Source organism: Heptranchias perlo, chromosome 12 (genome assembly GCF_035084215.1).
Source record: "Heptranchias perlo isolate sHepPer1 chromosome 12, sHepPer1.hap1, whole genome shotgun sequence".
Classification (NCBI taxonomy): Eukaryota; Metazoa; Chordata; class Chondrichthyes; order Hexanchiformes; family Hexanchidae; genus Heptranchias; species Heptranchias perlo.
Genome location: NC_090336.1, coordinates 73,585,013 through 73,602,626, shown reverse-complemented (window position 1 = coordinate 73,602,626; position 17,614 = coordinate 73,585,013). Strand labels below are relative to the sequence as shown.

General features: G+C 51.6%; 1 protein-coding gene across 1 annotated transcript in view; it reads right to left on the bottom strand.

The window, feature by feature from the left end:
• Positions 1–17,614, bottom strand: part of mrvi1 (murine retrovirus integration site 1 homolog) — a 191,478-nt gene that overhangs the window by 90,476 nt on the left and 83,388 nt on the right. The window contains exons 5-7 of the mRNA XM_067993604.1: positions 12,536–12,623; positions 9,291–9,543; positions 6,654–6,792 (exon numbers count right to left, since the gene is read on the bottom strand). Of these exons, the coding sequence (XP_067849705.1) occupies positions 6,654–6,792; positions 9,291–9,543; positions 12,536–12,623 (480 nt within the window). The remainder of the gene's footprint in view (positions 1–6,653; positions 6,793–9,290; positions 9,544–12,535; positions 12,624–17,614) is intronic.

Here is a 17,614-nt window from a genome sequence, read left to right as displayed (position 1 = left end):
TTCTGTAGTGATGGAATCTCCCTGATCACACAGTACGAACGCAAACTATTCTCACTCATCATCTCCGATCTCTGTGAATCTCAAATTAAAATCCTCGTATCTTCTCCGGTGTTCTCGCTGACTCTGAGAAGCCTGGTTTGTGGCCAAACGCTTATTGCCCCCTCAATAACTCAAAACTCTCCAGCTAAGGGAACCTCTGAAGCCCTGTTGGATAGAACCTCAGGTTTAGCTGCTAAACTGTCACTGTCATGTTTCAGGATTTCTGACTTATTTGCCCACAGAAGCATTTTCATATAATTTATATTAAAATGTTATTGTTAAGTTGCGTTTAGCTGACAAGTGATTACAATGTACGGAGAAGCCATGTGCTGGTGATATGGATTAGAATTCAGAAGTAGCGTCAATTCAGATTGCTCGAGACAATGGAGGTTTGTGAAAATTATCGCAGTAAGCATTCACACAGGAGATGTCAGAGTGGTCCTGCTCACGAGAGCTTAGCTTTTTATTTTACTCGTTCATGGGATGTGGGCGTCGCTGGCGAGGCCGGCATTTATCGCCCATCCCTAATTGCCCCTTGAGAAGGTGGTGGTGAGCCGCCTTCTTGAACCGCTGCAGTCCGTGTGGTGAAGGTTCTCCCACAGTGCTGTTAGGAAGGGAGTTCCAGGATTCTGACCCAGCGACGATGAAGGAACGGCCCATATATTTCCAAGTCGGGATGGCGTGTGACTTGGAGGGGAACGTGCAGGTGGTGTTGTTCCCATGTGCCTGCTGCCCATGTCCTTCTAGGTGGTAGAGGTCGCGGGGTTGGGAGGTGCTGTCGAAGAAGCCTTGGTGAGTTGCTGCAGTGCATCCTGTGGATGGTACACACTGCAGCCACAGTGCGCCGGTGGTGAAGGGAGTGAATGTTTAGGGTGGTGGATGGGGTGCCAATCAAGCGGGCTGCTTTGTCCTGGATGGTGTCGAGCTTCTTGAGTGTTGTTGGAGCTGCACTCATCCAGGCAAGTGGAGAGTATTCCATCACACTCCTGACTTGTGCCTTGTAGATGGTGGAAAGGCTTTAGGGAGTCAGGAGGTGAGTCACTCACCGCAGAATACCCAGCCTCTGACCTGCTCTTGTAGCCACGGTATTTATATGGCTGGTCCAGTTAAGTTTCTGGTCAATGGTGACCCCCAGAATGTTGATGGTGGGGGATTCGGTGATGGTAATGCCGTTGAATACCAAGTCTATAAAATAATGAGGGGCATAGATAAGGTAGATAGTCAAAATCTTTTCCCAAAGGTAGGGGAGTCTATAACGAGGGGGCATAGATTTAAGGTGAGAGGGGAGAGATACAAAAGGGTCCAGAGGGGCAATTTTTTCACTCAAAGGGTGGTGAGTGTCTGGAACGAGCTGCCAGAGGCAGCAGTAGAGGCGGGTACAATTTTGTCTTTTGAAAAGCATTTGGACAGTTACATGGGTAAGATGGGTATAGAGGGATATGGGCCAAGTGCAGGCAATTGGGACTAGCTTAGTGGTATAAACTGGGCGACATGGACATGTTGGGCCGAAGGGCCTGTTTCCATGTTGTAAACGTCTATGATTCTATGATTCTATGAACGAGAGGGGGAGATGAGGAGGAATTTATTTTACGCAGCGAGTTGTGATGATCTGGAACGCTCTGGCTGAAAGGGCGGTGGAAGCAGATTCAATAATAACTTTCAAAAGGGAATTGGATAAATACTCGAAGGGGAGAAAATTTTCAGGGCTCTGGGGGAAAAGAGGGACTAATTGGATAGCTCTTTCAAAGAGCCGGCACAGGCACGAGGGGCTGAATGGCCTCCTTCTGTGCTGTATGATTCTAACTATGTTTTGACATACCATTGAGTCATTAAAGTATTTGGCCGTGTTTGGGATGTTAGTGTAAGAGGCAGTGATCCATCCCATCCCTGATCCACCCCATCCATGATCCATCCCATCCCCGATCCACCCCATCCCCGATCCTCCCCATCCCTGATCCATCCCATCCCAGATCCATCCCATCCCCGATCCATCCCATCCCTGATCCACCCCATTCCTGATCCATCCCATCCCTGATCCACCCCATTCCTGATCCATCCCATCCCTGATCCATCCCATCCCTGATCCACCCCATCCCCGAACCATCCCATCTCTGATCCACCCCATTCCTGATCCATCCCATCCCCGATCCACCCCATCCCTGATCCATCCCATCCCTGATCCACCTCATCCCCGATCCATCCCATCCCTGATCCACCCCATCTCCGATCCATCCCATTCCGCATCCATCCTATCCCGCGTCCATCCCATCCCTGATCCATCCCATCCCCGATCCACCCCATCCCCGATCCACCCCATCCCCGATCCATCCCATCCCCGATCCATCCCATCCCTGATCCACCCCATCCCTGATCCATCCCATTCCGCATCCATCCTATCCCGCATCCACCCCATCCCTGATCCATCCCATCCCGCATCCATCCCATTCCGCATCCATCCAATCCCGCATCCATCCCATCCCTGATCCATCCCATCCCTGATCCATCCCATCCCCGATCCACCCCATCCCGGATCCATCCCATCCCTGATCCATCCCATCCCTGATCCACCCCATCCCTGATCCACCCCATCCCGCATCCACCCCATCCCTGATCCATCCCATCCCGCATCCATCCAATCCCGCATCCATCCCATCCCTGATCCATCCCATCCCTGATCCATCCCATCCCTGATCCACCCCATCCCGCATCCACCCCATCCCTGATCCATCCCATCCCGCATCCATCCAATCCCGCATCCACCCCATCCCTGATCCATCCCATCCCCGATCCACCCCATCCCGGATCCACCCCATCCCTGATCCATCCAATCCCTGATCCATCCCATCCCTGATCCATCCCATCCCCGATCCATCCTATCCCGGATCCATCCCATCCCTGATCCATCCCATCCCTGATCCATCCCATCCCCGATCCACCCCATCCCCGAACCATCCCATCCCTGATCCATCCCATCCCGGTTCCACCCGATCCCCGATCCATCCCATCCCCGATCCATCCCATCCCTGATCCACCCCATCCCTGATCCATCCCATCCCCGATCCATCCCATCTCTGATCCACCCCATTCCTGATCCACCCCATCCCTGATCCATCCCATTCCTGATCCACCCCATCCCTGATCCATCCCATCCCCGATCCTCCCCATCCCTGATCCATCCCATCCCAGATCCATCCCATCCCCGATCCATCCCATCCCTGATCCACCCCATTCCTGATCCATCCCATCCCTGATCCACCCCATCCCTGATCCACCCCATTCCTGATCCATCCCATCCCTGATCCACCCCATCCCCGAACCATCCCATCTCTGATCCACCCCATTCCTGATCCATCCCATCCCCGATCCACCCCATCCCTGATCCATCCCATCCCTGATCCACCTCATCCCCGATCCATCCCATCCCTGATCCACCCCATCTCCGATCCATCCCATTCCGCATCCATCCTATCCCGCGTCCATCCCATCCCTGATCCATCCCATCCCTGATCCATCCCATCCCTGATCCATCCCATCCCTGATCCATCCCATCCCTGATCCACCCCATCCCCGAACCATCCCATCCCTGATCCATTCCATCCCTGATCCATCCCATTCCTGATCCATCCCATCCCTGATCCATCCCATCCCTGATCCACCCCATCCCTGATCCACCCCATCCCTGATCCACCCCATCCCCGAACCATCCCATCCCTGATCCATCCCATCCCTGATCCATCCCATCCCGGATCCACCCGATCCCCGATCCATCCCATCCCTGATCCACCCCATCCCCGAGCCACCCCATCCCTGATCCATCCCATCCCCAATCCATCCCATCTCTGATCCACCCCATTCCTGATCCACCCCATCCCTGATCCATCCCATCCCCGATCCATCCCATTCCTGATCCATCCCATTCCTGATCCACCCCATCCCTGATCCATCCCATTCCTGATCCACCCCATCCCTGATCCATCTCATCCCCGATCCACCCCATCCCTGATCCATCCCATCTCTGATCCACCCCATCCCTGATCCACCCCATCCCTGATCCATCCCATCCCAGATCCATCCCATCCCCGATCCATCCCATCCCTGATCCATCCCATCTCTGATCCATCCCATCCCTAATCCATCCCATCCCTGATCCACCCCATCCCTGATCCATCCCATCCCGGATCCATCCCATCCCCGATCCATCCCATCCCTGATCCACCCCAGTCCTGATCCATCCCATCCCCGATCCATCCCATCCCCGATCCATCCCATCCCTGATCCACCCCATCCCTGAACCATCCCATCTCTGATCCACCCCATCCCCGATCCATCCCATCCCCGATCCATCCCATCCCTGATCCACCCCATCCCCGATCCATCCCATCCCCGATCCATCCCATCCCCGATCCATCCCATCCCTGATCCACCCCATCCCCGATCCATCCCATCCCCGATCCATCCCATCCCTGATCCACCCCATCCCTGATCCATCCCATCCCCGAACCATCCCATCTCTGATCCACCCCATTCCTGATCCATCCCATCCCTGATCCACCCCATCCCTGATCCATCCCATCCCCGAACCATCCCATCCCCGATCCATCCCATCCCCGATCCATCCCATCCCTGATCCACCCCATCCCCGATCCATTCCATCCCCGATCCATCCCATCTCTGATCCACCCCATTCCTGATCCACCCCATCCCCGATCCATCCCATCCCCGATCCATTCCATCCCTGATCCACCCCATTCCTGATCCATCCCATCCCTGATCCATCCCATCCCCGATCCACCCCATCCCGCATCCACCCTATCCCGGATCCACCCCTTCCCGGATCCACCCCTTCCCGGATCCATCCCATCCCGGATCCACCCCTTCCTGGATCCATCCCATCCCTGACCCATCCCATCCCAAATCCACCCCTTCCCGGATCCATTCCATCCCGGATCCGCCCCATCCCAGATCCATCCCATCCCGGATCGATCCCATCCCTGATCCACCCCAATCTTCTCCCTGCTCCTTACAACCGTGGCACTGTACTTTTCAAATTAAAGCGAAAATCCCTTTTTCTGGGAACTCGCCAGTGACCAGTGGACATGCTTTACAGGAATTCCCTGCTCAATGTCAATGAATCACAATGACAATTAAAATCTTGGTGAATGTGCTCCATCGATGGAGCAGCAAGACTGGATGTGAGAGCATGAGAAAAAGCAAGCCTGACAGGAAACAAAAATCTCAGCTGTGGCTCAGTGGGCAGCACACTCGCCTCTGAGTCAGAAGGTTGTGGGTTTAAAACTTACTTGAGCCCCATAATCTAGGCTGACGCTTCGATGCAGTACTGAGGGAGGGCCGCACTGTCGGAGAGTCAGTACTGAGGGAGTGCCGCACTGTCGGAGGGTCAGTACTGAGGGAGTGCCGCACTGTCGGAGGGTCAGTACTGAGGGAGGGCCGCACTGTCGGAGGGTCGGTACTGAGGGAGCGCCGCACTGTCGGAGGGTCGGTACCGAGGGAGCGCCGCACTGTCGGAGGGTCGGTACCGAGGGAGCGCCGCACTGTCGGAGGGTCGGTACCGAGGGAGCGCCGCACTGTCGGAGGTTCGGTACCGAGGGAGCGCCGCACTGTCGGAGGGTCGGTACCGAGGGAGCGCGGCACTGTCGGAGGGTCGGTACCGAGGGAGCGCCGCACTGTCGGAGGGTCGGTACCGAGGGAGCGCCGCACTGTCGGAGGGTCGGTACCGAGGGAGCGCCGCACTGTCGGAGGGGCAGTACTGAGGGAGAGCAGCACTGTCGGAGGGTCAGTACCGAGGGAGCGCTGCATTGTCAGAGGGTCAGTACCGAGGGAACGCCGCACTGTCGGAGGGTCAGTACCGAGGGAGCGCCGCACTGTCGGAGGGTCGGTAGCGAGGGAGCGCCGCACTGTCGGAGGGACAGTACTGAGGGAGTTCTACACTGTTGGAGGGTCAGCACTGAGGGAGCGCTGAACTGTCGGAGTCTTTTAGATGAGATGTCAAACCGAGGCCCCATCTGCTCTCTCAGGTGCATTTAAATAATCCCAATACACTATTTGAAAAAGAGCAGGGGAATTCTTCACTGGGGCCAATATTTATCCCTCAACCTGCATCACTGAAACAGATTATTTGATCGTTATCACATTGCTGTTTGTGGGATCTTGCTGTGCACAAATTGGCTGCTGTGTTTTCCCACATCATAACAGTGACCGTACTTCGTTGGTGGTGTTGCACTCTGGGACGTCCTGGGGTTGTGACAGGCGCTGTGTTAATGCAAGTTGTTTCTTTCTATAAAATGAAGGAACTGTGGATTTCCTCCTTGCCAGGGGCATCTCTAAAAGGGTCAGAATGATTTGAGACCGACTGATGTGTGGACATGCCACAAGGTAAGTATCAATGTTTTAAACTAAGTATGTACTCATGCACCAATCTCCCCTTTAAGAACTGCCGTACACAGTGTTGATCCACATTCACTGATAACAGTCTGGAAGGAAGCCTCCGAAAGCTTGTAGATTTCAAATAAAAATTGTTGGACTATAACTTGGTGTTGTAAAATTGTTTACAACAGTCTAGAAAGTTGGGAATTCTATCGGGAAAGCAATCTTACCCAGCTTCCTGAGAGTAATACTTGGTTGACATATTTATGGTCACCCAGAAAGCCTGAAAGCAGTAATGCTGTAAGACCATCTTCAGCTGCTTCATCAATGACCTTCCCTCCATCATAAGGTCAGAAATGGGGATGTTCGCTGATGATTGCACAGTGTTCAGTTCCATTCGCAACCCCTCAGATAATGAAGCAGTCCGAGCCCGCATGCAGCAAGACCTGGACAACATCCAGGCTTGGGCTCATAAGTGGCAAGTAACATTCGTGCCAGATAAGTGCCAGGCAATGACCATCTCCAACAGGAAAGAGTCTAACCACCCCCCCTTGACATTCAACGGCATTACCATCGCTGAATCCCCCACCATCAACATTCTGGGGGTCACCATTGAACAGAAACTTAACTGGACCAGCCATATAAATACCGTGGCTACAAGAGCAGGTCAGAGGCTGGGTATTCTGCGGTGAGTGACTCACCTCCTGACTCCCTAAAGCCTTTCCACCATCTACAAGGCACAAGTCAGGAGTGTGATGGAATACTCTCCACTTGCCTGGATGAGTGCAGCTCCAACAACACTCAAGAAGCTCGACACCATCCAGGACAAAGCAGCCCGCTTGATTGGCACCCCATCCACCACCCTAAACATTCACTCCCTTCACCACCGGCGCACTGTGGCTGCAGTGTGTACCATCCACAGGATGCACTACAGCAACTCACCAAGGCTTCTTCGACAGCACCTCCCAAACCCGCGACCTCTACCACCTAGAAGGACATGGGCAGCAGGCACATGGGAACACCACCACCTGCACGTTCCCCTCCAAGTCACACACCATCCCGACTTGGAAGTATATCGGCCGTTCCTTCATCGTCGCTGGGTCAGAATCCTGGAACTCCCTTCCTAACAGCACTGTGGGAGAACCTTCACCACACGGACTGCAGCGGTTCAAGAAGGCGGCTCACCACCACCTTCTCAAGGGGCAGTTAGGGATGGGCAATAAATGCCGGCCTCGCCAGCGATGCCCACATCCCATGAACGAATTAAAAAAAAACTCTGGTGTAAATTGACCCTTACTGCTCCAACTGTGTTCTTATTTTAGTACAGTCCCACTACTGGCTGTTGAACCCGGCATACATTGGCCATCGTCCTTCTCAAAGAGTCTCTCCGTGTGTTCGCTGGGCTAAGGTAGCTGGCTGATGAGTAATGAGTGTTTGTACTAGGCCAGCACATTGTCAAAGCAAGTGTGCAGTTTAGATGTGGCTTGGCTGAGCTTTGAAACCTGGTGATCAGACTTGGAACTGACAAACTGATAAACCAATTTCCAATGATATATGGCCTTCTCCCCGTGCACATCACACACATGTGTTGGAGGGAGGGAAAGTTTGTAAAGTATATTTGGTACAAAAGTGTTCAAATTATAACATAAAAGTTATTGCAAACCATAACCTAGTGTCAACCTTGGCTCACTGGTAGCAGTCTCACCTGGGTCAGAAGGTCATGGGTTCGCTCTCACCTAGGGTCAGAAGGTCATGGGTTCGCTCTCACCTAGGGTCAGAAGGTCATGGGTTCGCTCTCACCTAGGGTCAGAAGGTCATGGGTTCGCTCTCACCTAGGGTCAGAAGGTCATGGGTTCGCTCTCACCTGGGTCAGAAGGTCATGGGTTCACTCTCACCTTGGGTCAGAAGGTCATGGGTTCGCTCTCACCTAGGGTCAGAAGGTCATGGGTTCACTCTCACCTAGGTCAGAAGGTCATGGGTTCACTCTCACCTAGGTCAGAAGGTCATGGGTTCACTCTCACCTAGGTCAGAAGGTCATGGGTTCGCTCCCACCTAGGGTCAGAAGATCATGGCTTCACTCTCACCTAGGTCAGAAGGTCATGGGTTCACTCTCACCTAGGTCAGAAGGTCATGGGTTCACTCTCACCTAGGTCAGAAGGTCAAGCAGTCACTCTCACCTGGGTCAGAAGGTCATGGGTTCAAGGCCCACTCCAAAGACCTGAGCACGTAATCCAGGCTGACACTCCGGTGTGGTACCGAGGGAGTGCTGCACTGTGGGATGAGAGGCCAAACTAATGTCCTGTCTGCCCTTTCAGGCGGATGTGAAAGATCCCATGGCACTATTCGAAGAAGAGCAGGGGGGAGTTCTCCCCGGTGTCCTGGGCCAATATTTATCCCTCAGCCAACATCACTAAAAAATACAGATTACCTGGTCATTATCACTTCACTGTTTGTGGGATCTTGCTGTGCGCAAACTGGCTGCCACGTTTCCTACTTTACAACAGGGGCTACACTTCAAAAAGTACCCCCTCCCCCCCGTAATTAACTTGGGCCCATCTGCTTTGATTGGGCAGTCGGCCATTGGCATGTTAATGAGGTCTGGCCGTTCAGATCAGTGGGGCCTCCCGCTGCCACTCCCAGACAGGCTGGCTGCTCTTCAGGCCGCTTCCCCTCCCGGGAGTTAAAATCCACCCCCTCTCCCTCCCCGCCCTTTATCTCTCTCTCTCTCTCTCTCTCTCTGTCCTTATCCTTCTAATCTCAGCCCATTTCCTATCCAGATAATCACCCGGCTGTTCTCTTGTGATATCTACACACACACACAAGCCGGGAGACAACACTGGAACTTTGTGTCGGTAGAAAATACCGACCTTCGTTATTGAAGAAAACACAGGTGCGATTGTGCAATTTCCTTACACTCGCCGGAGAGCCCTGCGTCCTGTCCTGGTGCTCAGTGCCCTCTTCCTCCTCCGGCAGGGTGGGCATCGCAGGGGGTACGATGCAGTGCGGACTGCGAGTCAGAGAGCCAACCAAACGGCAGGAGGAGTCAAACCCGGGCAAGGTAAAACGGCTTAACAATGTTCGGAGAGAGGAGCACTGGGCTGAGCCTTTGTCTTCTGATCGCTGTGTGTATATAAAAGGGAACGCCTGTCAAACTCAGCTCAAAACACGTTGTTTGAAGACCGAGGAACCCTGACTGGAGAAATACTCCAGACTTCACATTCCAGTTTAAATAAACAGAATTTACCGGTAATGGGAATAAGATTGTCAAGTGTCCTCTCTTTGGTTCTTCAGGCACCTTCAGAACTCTACCTTGTCAATAACTCCATTATCAATGTGGCTACCAGGGTGATGGAAGACGAATTAGATGGTCTTCTTCCGTCTAGCAATTCCTATGTACTGCATAGTTCTGCGGAGTAGCAGGAAACTATCCACTCCCCCGAGTATAGGAGATCAAGGGGTGATCTAATTGAGGTGTTTAAGATGATTAAAGGATTCGATAGGGTAGATAGGGAGGAACTATTTCCTCTGGGGTGGGGGGAATCCAGAACAAGGGGGCAGAACCTTAAAATTAGAGCCAGGCCGTTCAGGGGTGATGTCAGGAAGCATTTCTTCACACAAAGGGGGGGTGGAAATCTGGAACTCTCTCCCCCCAAAAAGCTGTTGAGTCTGGGGGTCAATTGAAAATGTCAAAACTGAGATATTTACGTTTTCGTTGGGTAAGGGGATTAAGGGTAATGGAACCAAGGCGGGTAGATGGGAGTTGAGATACAGATCAGCCATGATCTAATTGAATGGAGGAACAGGCTCGTGGGGGTGAATGACCTCCTCCTGTTCCTGTGTTCCCCGTACTGCAAGGTTTATGGTCTGATCATGTGGCCAAAAGGAGGTGAAAAGCACAAACCAGAGAGCGAGGAAGACATAGAGAGAGCCAGACCAAACCAGGCCCACTTCCAGAAGACTCAATGGCCAGGCTAGCAAAGGTCTACCAGCAAATAAGAACATAAGAACATAAGAAATAGGAGCAGGAGTAGGCCAATCGACCCCTCGAGCCTGCTCCGCCATTCAATAAGATCATGGCTGATCTGATCCTAACCTCAAATCTAAATTCATGTCCAATTTCCTGCCCGCTCCCCGTAACCCCTAATTCCCTTTACTTCTAGGAAACTGTCTATTTCTGTTTTGAATTTATTTAATGATGTAGCTTCCACAGCTTCCTGGGGCAGCAAATTCCACAGACCTACTACCCTCTGAGTGAAGAAGTTTCTCCTCATCTCAGTTTTGAAAGAGCAGCCCCTTATTCTAAGATTATGCCCCCTCGTTCTAGTTTCACCCATCCTTGGGAACATCCTTACCGCATCCACCCGATCAAGCCCCTTCACAATCTTATATGTTTCAATAAGATCGCCTCTCAATCTTCTGAACTCCAATGAGTAGAGTCCCAATCTACTCAACCTCTCCTCATATGTCCGCCCCCTCATCCCCGGGATTAACCGAGTGAACCTTCTTTGTACTGCCTCGAGAGCAAGTATGTCTCTTCCTTGTCTCCTCAGACAGGCAATGATGAGTTGCTTGGTGAGAAAGAATCTTTTCACGTGAGACAAAAATGGTGGGTGCCCCATTTGTTGGTTTCCCATGAAACTCTTGCTCTTAGGATGAAAGCATCCTCTCCAGGGTCCATAAAACTCTGCCTATGAAAATTTGGCGTCTGCTTAGCCTTAGGAAAGAAAAAAAAATCTATCCACCTAGCAATAGGATATCCAATCCAATAACTGGGCTGGGTAGCAGCAAATTTGATGCACGGACCATAAAAAAGGTTTAGATCCCAAACTCATCCTTTGATGCACATGTGCCACATCTTTCATCACCAGGCCAAGCTCAACTCTCGAGCTGCGGATCTCACTTTGTTAATCAATAGATTGCAGGAGGAGAGAGTTCACCACCTTCAGGCTAATGGGAGGGCTCTGGACACACTGCCTCTCCAGCTACAATAAACAGCCTGCAAAAAAAATCCAAGTAAATTTAAGATAATTGGCAGGAGAACCCCATTATTGAAAGGATATTATTAAACTAGAAAGAGTGCAGAAAAGATTTACTAGGATGCTACCGGGACTTGATGGTTTGACTTATAGGGAGAGGTTGGATAGACTGAGACTTTTTTCCCTGGAGAGTAGGAGGTTAAGGGGTGATCTTATAGAAGTCTATAAAATAATGAGGGGCATAGATAGGGTAGATAGTCAAAATCTTTTCCCAAAGGTAGGGGAGTCTATAACGAGGGGGCATATATTTAAGGTGAGAGGGGAGAGATACAAAAGGGTCCAGAGGGGCAATTCTTTCACTCAAAGGGTGGTGAGTGTCTGGAACGAGCTGCCAGAGGCAGTAGTAGAGGCGGGTACAATTTTGTCTTTTGTAAAGCATTTGGACAGTTACATGGGTAAGATGGGTATAGAGGGATATGGGCCAAGTGCAGGCAATTGGGACTAGCTTAGTGGTATAAACTGGGCGACATGGACATGTTGGGCCGAAGGGCCTGTTTCCATGTTGTAAACTTCTATGATTCTATGATTCTATGAACCAGAGGGGGAGATGAGGAGGAATTTATTTTACGCAGCGAGTTGTGATGATCTGGAACGCGCTGCCTGAAAGGGCGGTGGAAGCAGATTCAATAATAACTTTCAAAAGGGAATTGGATGAATACTCGAAGGGGAGAAAATTTGCAGGGCTCTGGGGGAAAAGAGGGACTAATTGGATAGCTCTTTCAAAGAGCCGGCACAGGCACGAGGGGCTGAATGGCCTCCTTCTGTGCTGTATGATTCTAACTATGTTTTGACATACCATTGAGTCATTAAAGTATTTGGCCGTGTTTGGGATGTTAGTGTAAGAGGCAGTGATGAGAATCACTGGGTAATGATCATGCTGAAGTATTCGGTCAGATACAGATCAGTGGATTAAATAAGCTGCTCTGGTCCCTGTGGAATTCAGAGTGCAGCCTCCAGGAAACGATGGTCCATATTCCAAACATGGATGAAGTATTTGAAAGATTCCGCACTCAGATCCCCCGCCCTCCTAATCTCCCGCGCTTTGACAAGGGGGGATCAGGAAACGTCAGGCTTACTGCGGCCTCTGGAAGCTGTGCTTCGATCTCTGGACTCGATCCTCGCTCCCCGACGGCCTCCTGGCAGACAGCACGACTGGAGTCGTTCCTTACGTTGAAAGAAAAAGTTAACGACAAAATCACGAACAGATTTGGCAGCAACTCCGACAAGATCCAAACAGAAAAACCGACGCGTTGGCTTTGTAATAACCAACCTGCTCTGTGAGGCCGCCCTCTCTGCGTTCCCTCGATCCGAGAGATTAGGAAGGTAACACGCCCAATGCGGCTCTGAGCAGCTGCGGGGAGGAGCGTGAGCTGACTTGTCCCCTGATATTCAGGGTCTCTATTCACATCCAGTCCTATCAGTATGGTGTCTGCCGTGGCTCAGCGGGTCAGAAGGTCATGGGTTCCAGAGACTTGAGCCCATAATCCAGGTCGACACTCCCGGTGCCAGTGCTGGGGGAGGTGCTGCACTGCCGGAGGTGCCGTCTTTCGGATGAGACGTTAAACCCGAGGCCCCGTCTGCCCTCTCAGGTGGATGTAAAAGATCCCACGGCCATTATTTCAGAGACGAGCAGGGAAGTTCTCCCCGGTGTCCTCACCAATATTTATTCCTCAACCAAAAAAAAAACAAGTCAGCTTGGAAGACAGGGCAAGGCTGGATGGCATCTATTTTAATGCAAGGAGTCTTGCGAATAAGGTGGATGAACTGAAGGTGTTGATAAACACATGGGAGTATGATATTGTTGCTGTCACAGAGACATGGTTGAGGGAGGGGCAAGACTGGCAGCTCAATATTCCGGGGTACAGAATCTTCAGGCGAGACAGAGGGGGAGGTATAAGAGGAGGGGGGGTCGCAATATTAATTAAAGAATCAATTACTGCCATAAGGAGGGATGACATATTAGCAGGTTCCTCTAATGAGGCCATATGGGTGGAGCTTAAAAACAAAAAGGGGGCAAGCACTTTGATGGGAGTGTACTATAGGCCCCCAAACAGTCAGGGGGAGATAGAGGAACAGATATGTAGGCAAATCTCAGAAAATTGTGCAAATAATAGGGTAATAATAGTGGGGGATTTCAACTTCCCCAATATTAACTGGGATACTCAGAGTGTAAAAGGCTTAGAGGGTACAAAATTCTTAACGTGCATCCAGGAGAGCTTTTTGAGCCAGCATGTAGAAAGTCCTACAAGAGAGGGGGCGGTACTGGACCTAATTCTAGGGAATGTGGCCGGCCAAGTGGAAGAAGTGTTGGTAGGTGAGCACTTTGGTGACAGTGACCATAATTCGGTGAGATTTAAGGTGGTCATGGAAAAGGACAGGGAGGGGCCGGAAATAAAGGTTCTAAATTGGGGGAAGGCCGATTTTAATAGGATAAGGCAGGATCTGGCCAAAATGGACTGGGATCAGCTGCTTGTAGGAAAATCCGCATCGGAGCAATGGGAGTCTTTCAGAAGGGAGATTGAGACCATACAATGGCAACATGTTCCCGTAAAGGTCAAGGGTGGTTCCAAGAACTCCAGGGAACCTTGGATGTCAGGGGATATACGAGAATGGATCAGGAAAAAAAGGAGGGCTTTTGGCAGATACAAAAGGCTAAAGACGGAGGAAGCCCGAGAGGAGTACAAAAAGTGCAGGGGGATACTTAAAAAAGAAATTAGGAGATCAAGGAGGGGCCATGAAATAACACTGGCGAGCAAAATAAAGGAGAATCCTAAGATGTTTTATAAGTATATTAAGGGTAAGAGGATGACTAGGGAAAAAATAGGGCCCATTAGGGACAAAAATGGCAATCTGTGTGTGGAGCCGGCAGATGTAGGAGGGGTTCGAAATGAATTTTTTGCATCTGTTTTCAAGATGGAGAAGGACGATGTAGACATAGAAATAGGGCAGGGGGACTGTGATTTTCTCGAACATAAAACACTGGTTAGGCCACAGCTGGAGTACTGTGTGCAGTTCTGGTCGCCACACTACAGGAAGGATGTGATCGCTTAGGAGAGGGTGCAGAGGAGATTCACCAGGATGTTACCAGGGCTGGAGCGCTTCAGCTATGAAGAGAGACTGGGAAGATTGGGTTAGTTTTCCTTGGAGCAGAGGAGGCTGAGGGGGGACATGATTGAGGTGTACAAAATTATGAGGGGCACAGATAGGATGGATACTAAGGAGCTTTTTCCCTTCGTTGAGGGTTCTATAACAAGGGGGCATAGATTCAAGGTAAAAGGCGGGAGGTTTAGAGGGGATTTGAGAAAGAACTTTTTCACCCAGAGGGTGGTTGGAGTCTGGAACTCACTGCCTGAAAGGGATGTGGAGGCAGGAACCCTCACAACATTCAAGAAGCATTTGGATGAGCACTTGAAATGCCATAGCATACAAGGCTACGGACCAAATGCTGGAATATGGGATTAGATTAGACAGGGCTTGATGGCCAGCGCGGACACGATGGGCCGAAGGGCCTCTATCCGTGCTGTATAACTCTATGACTCTATAATATCACTAAAACAGAATATCTGGTCAACAGTCCACCAAAAGTCCACCAACAGTTCACCAACAGTCCACCTGCAGCCCACCAACAGCCCATCAACAGACCACCAACAGTCCACCAACAGCCCATCAACAGACCACCAACAGTTCACCAACAGTCCACCAACAGTCCACCAACAGTCCACCAACAGCCCATCAACAGACCACCAACAGTCCACCAACAGTCCATCAACAGTCCACCAACGGTCCACCAACAGTCCACCAACAGTCCACCAACAGCCCATCAACAGACCACCAACAGTTCACCAACAGTCCACCAACAGTACACCAACAGTCCACCAACAGCCCATCAAAAGACCACCAACAGTTCACCAACAGTCCATCAACAGTCCACCAACGGTCCACCAACAGTCCACCAACAGTCCACCAACAGCCCATCAACAGACCACCAACAGTCCACCAACAGTCCACCAACAGTCCACCAACGGTCCACCAACAGTCCACCAACAGTCCACCAACAGCCCATCAACAGACCACCAACAGTTCACCAACAGTTCACCAACAGTCCACCAACAGTCCACCAACAGTCCACCAACAGTTCACCAACAGTCCACCAACAGTCCACCAACAGTCCACCAACAGTCCACCAACAGTTCACCAACAGTTCACCAACAGTCCACCTGCAGCCCACCAACAGCTCATCAACAGCCCACCAACAGTTCATCAACAGTCCATCAACAGTCCACCAACAGTCCACCAACAGTCCACCAACAGCCCATCAACAGACCACCAACAGTTCACAAACAGTCCACCAACAGTCCACCAACAGTCCACCAACAGCCCATCAACAGACCACCAACAGTCCACCAACAGTTCACCAACAGTCCACCAACAGTCCACCAACAGTCCACCAACAGTTCACCAACAGTCCACCAACAGTCCACCTGCAGCCCACCAACAGCTCATCAACAGCCCACCAACAGTTCATCAACAGTCCATCAACAGTCCACCAAAAGTCCACCAACAGTCCACCAACAGTCCACCAACAGCTCATCAACAGTCCACCAACAGTTCACCAACAGTCCACCTACAGCCCACCGACAGCTCATCAACAGCCCACCAACAGTCCACCAACAGTCCACCAACAGTCCACCAACAGCTCATCAACAGTCCGCCAACAGTCCACCAACAGTTCACCAAGAGTCCACCTACAGCCCACCAACAGCTCATCAACAGCCCACCAACAGTCCACCAACAGTTCACCAACAGTCCACCTACAGCCCACCAACAGCTCATCAACAGCCCACAAACAGCCCACCAACAGCTCACCAACAGTCCACCAACAGTCCACCAACAGCTCACCAACAGTCCACCAACAGTCCACCAACAGCCCACCAACAGCTCACCAACAGTCCACCAACAGTCCACCAACAGCTCACCAAAGGTCCACCAACAGGTCACCAACAGCCCACCAACAGTCCACCAACAGTCCACCAACAGTCCACCAACAGCCCACCAACAGTCCACCAACAGTCCACCAAAAGCTCACCAACAGTCCACCAACAGTACACCAACAGTCCACCAACAGCTCATCAACAGTCCACCAACAGTTCATCAACAGTCCACCAACAGTCCACCAACAGTCCACCAACAGCTCACCAACAGTCCACCAACAGTCCACCAACAGTCCACCAACAGCTCATCAACAGTCCACCAACAGTCCACCAACAGCCCACCAACAGGTCACCAACAGTCCACCAACAGTCCACCAACAGCCCAACAACAGTCCAGCAACAGCTCATCAACAGTCCACCAACAGTCCACCAACAGCCCACCAACACCTCACCAAAAGCTCATCAACAGTTCACCAACAGTCCACCAACAGCCCACCAACAGCTCACCAACAGTCCACCAACAGTCCATCAACAGCCCACCAACAGCTCACCAACAGCTCACCAACAGTCCACCAACAGTCCACCAACAGCCCAACAACACCTCACCAACAGCTCATCAACAGCTCACCAACAGTCCACCAACAGTCCACCAACAGCCCACCAACACCTCACCAACAGCTCATCAACAGTTCACCAACAGTCCATCAACAGCCCACCAACACCTCACCAACAGCTCATCAACAGTCCACCAACAGTCCATCAACAGCCCACCAACAGTCCACCAACAGTCCACCAACAGCTCATCAACAGTCCACCAACAGTCCACCAACAGCCCACCAACACCTCACCAACAGCTCATCAACAGTTCACCAACAGTCCACCAACAGCTCACCAACAGTCTACCAACAGTCCACCAACAGTCCACCAACAGATCATCAACAGTCCACCAACAGTCCACCAACAGCCCACCAACAGTTCACCAACAGTCCACCAACAGTCCACCAACAGCTCACCAACAGTCCATCAACAGTCCACCAACAGTCCACCAACAGCTCATCAACAGTCCACCAACAGACCACCAACAGTCCACCAACAGTCCACCAACAGCCCACCAACAGTCCACCAACAGTCCACCAACAGTCCACCAAAAGCTCACCAACAGTCCACCAACAGCACACCAACAGTCCACCAACAGCTCATCAACAGTCCACTAACAGTTCATCA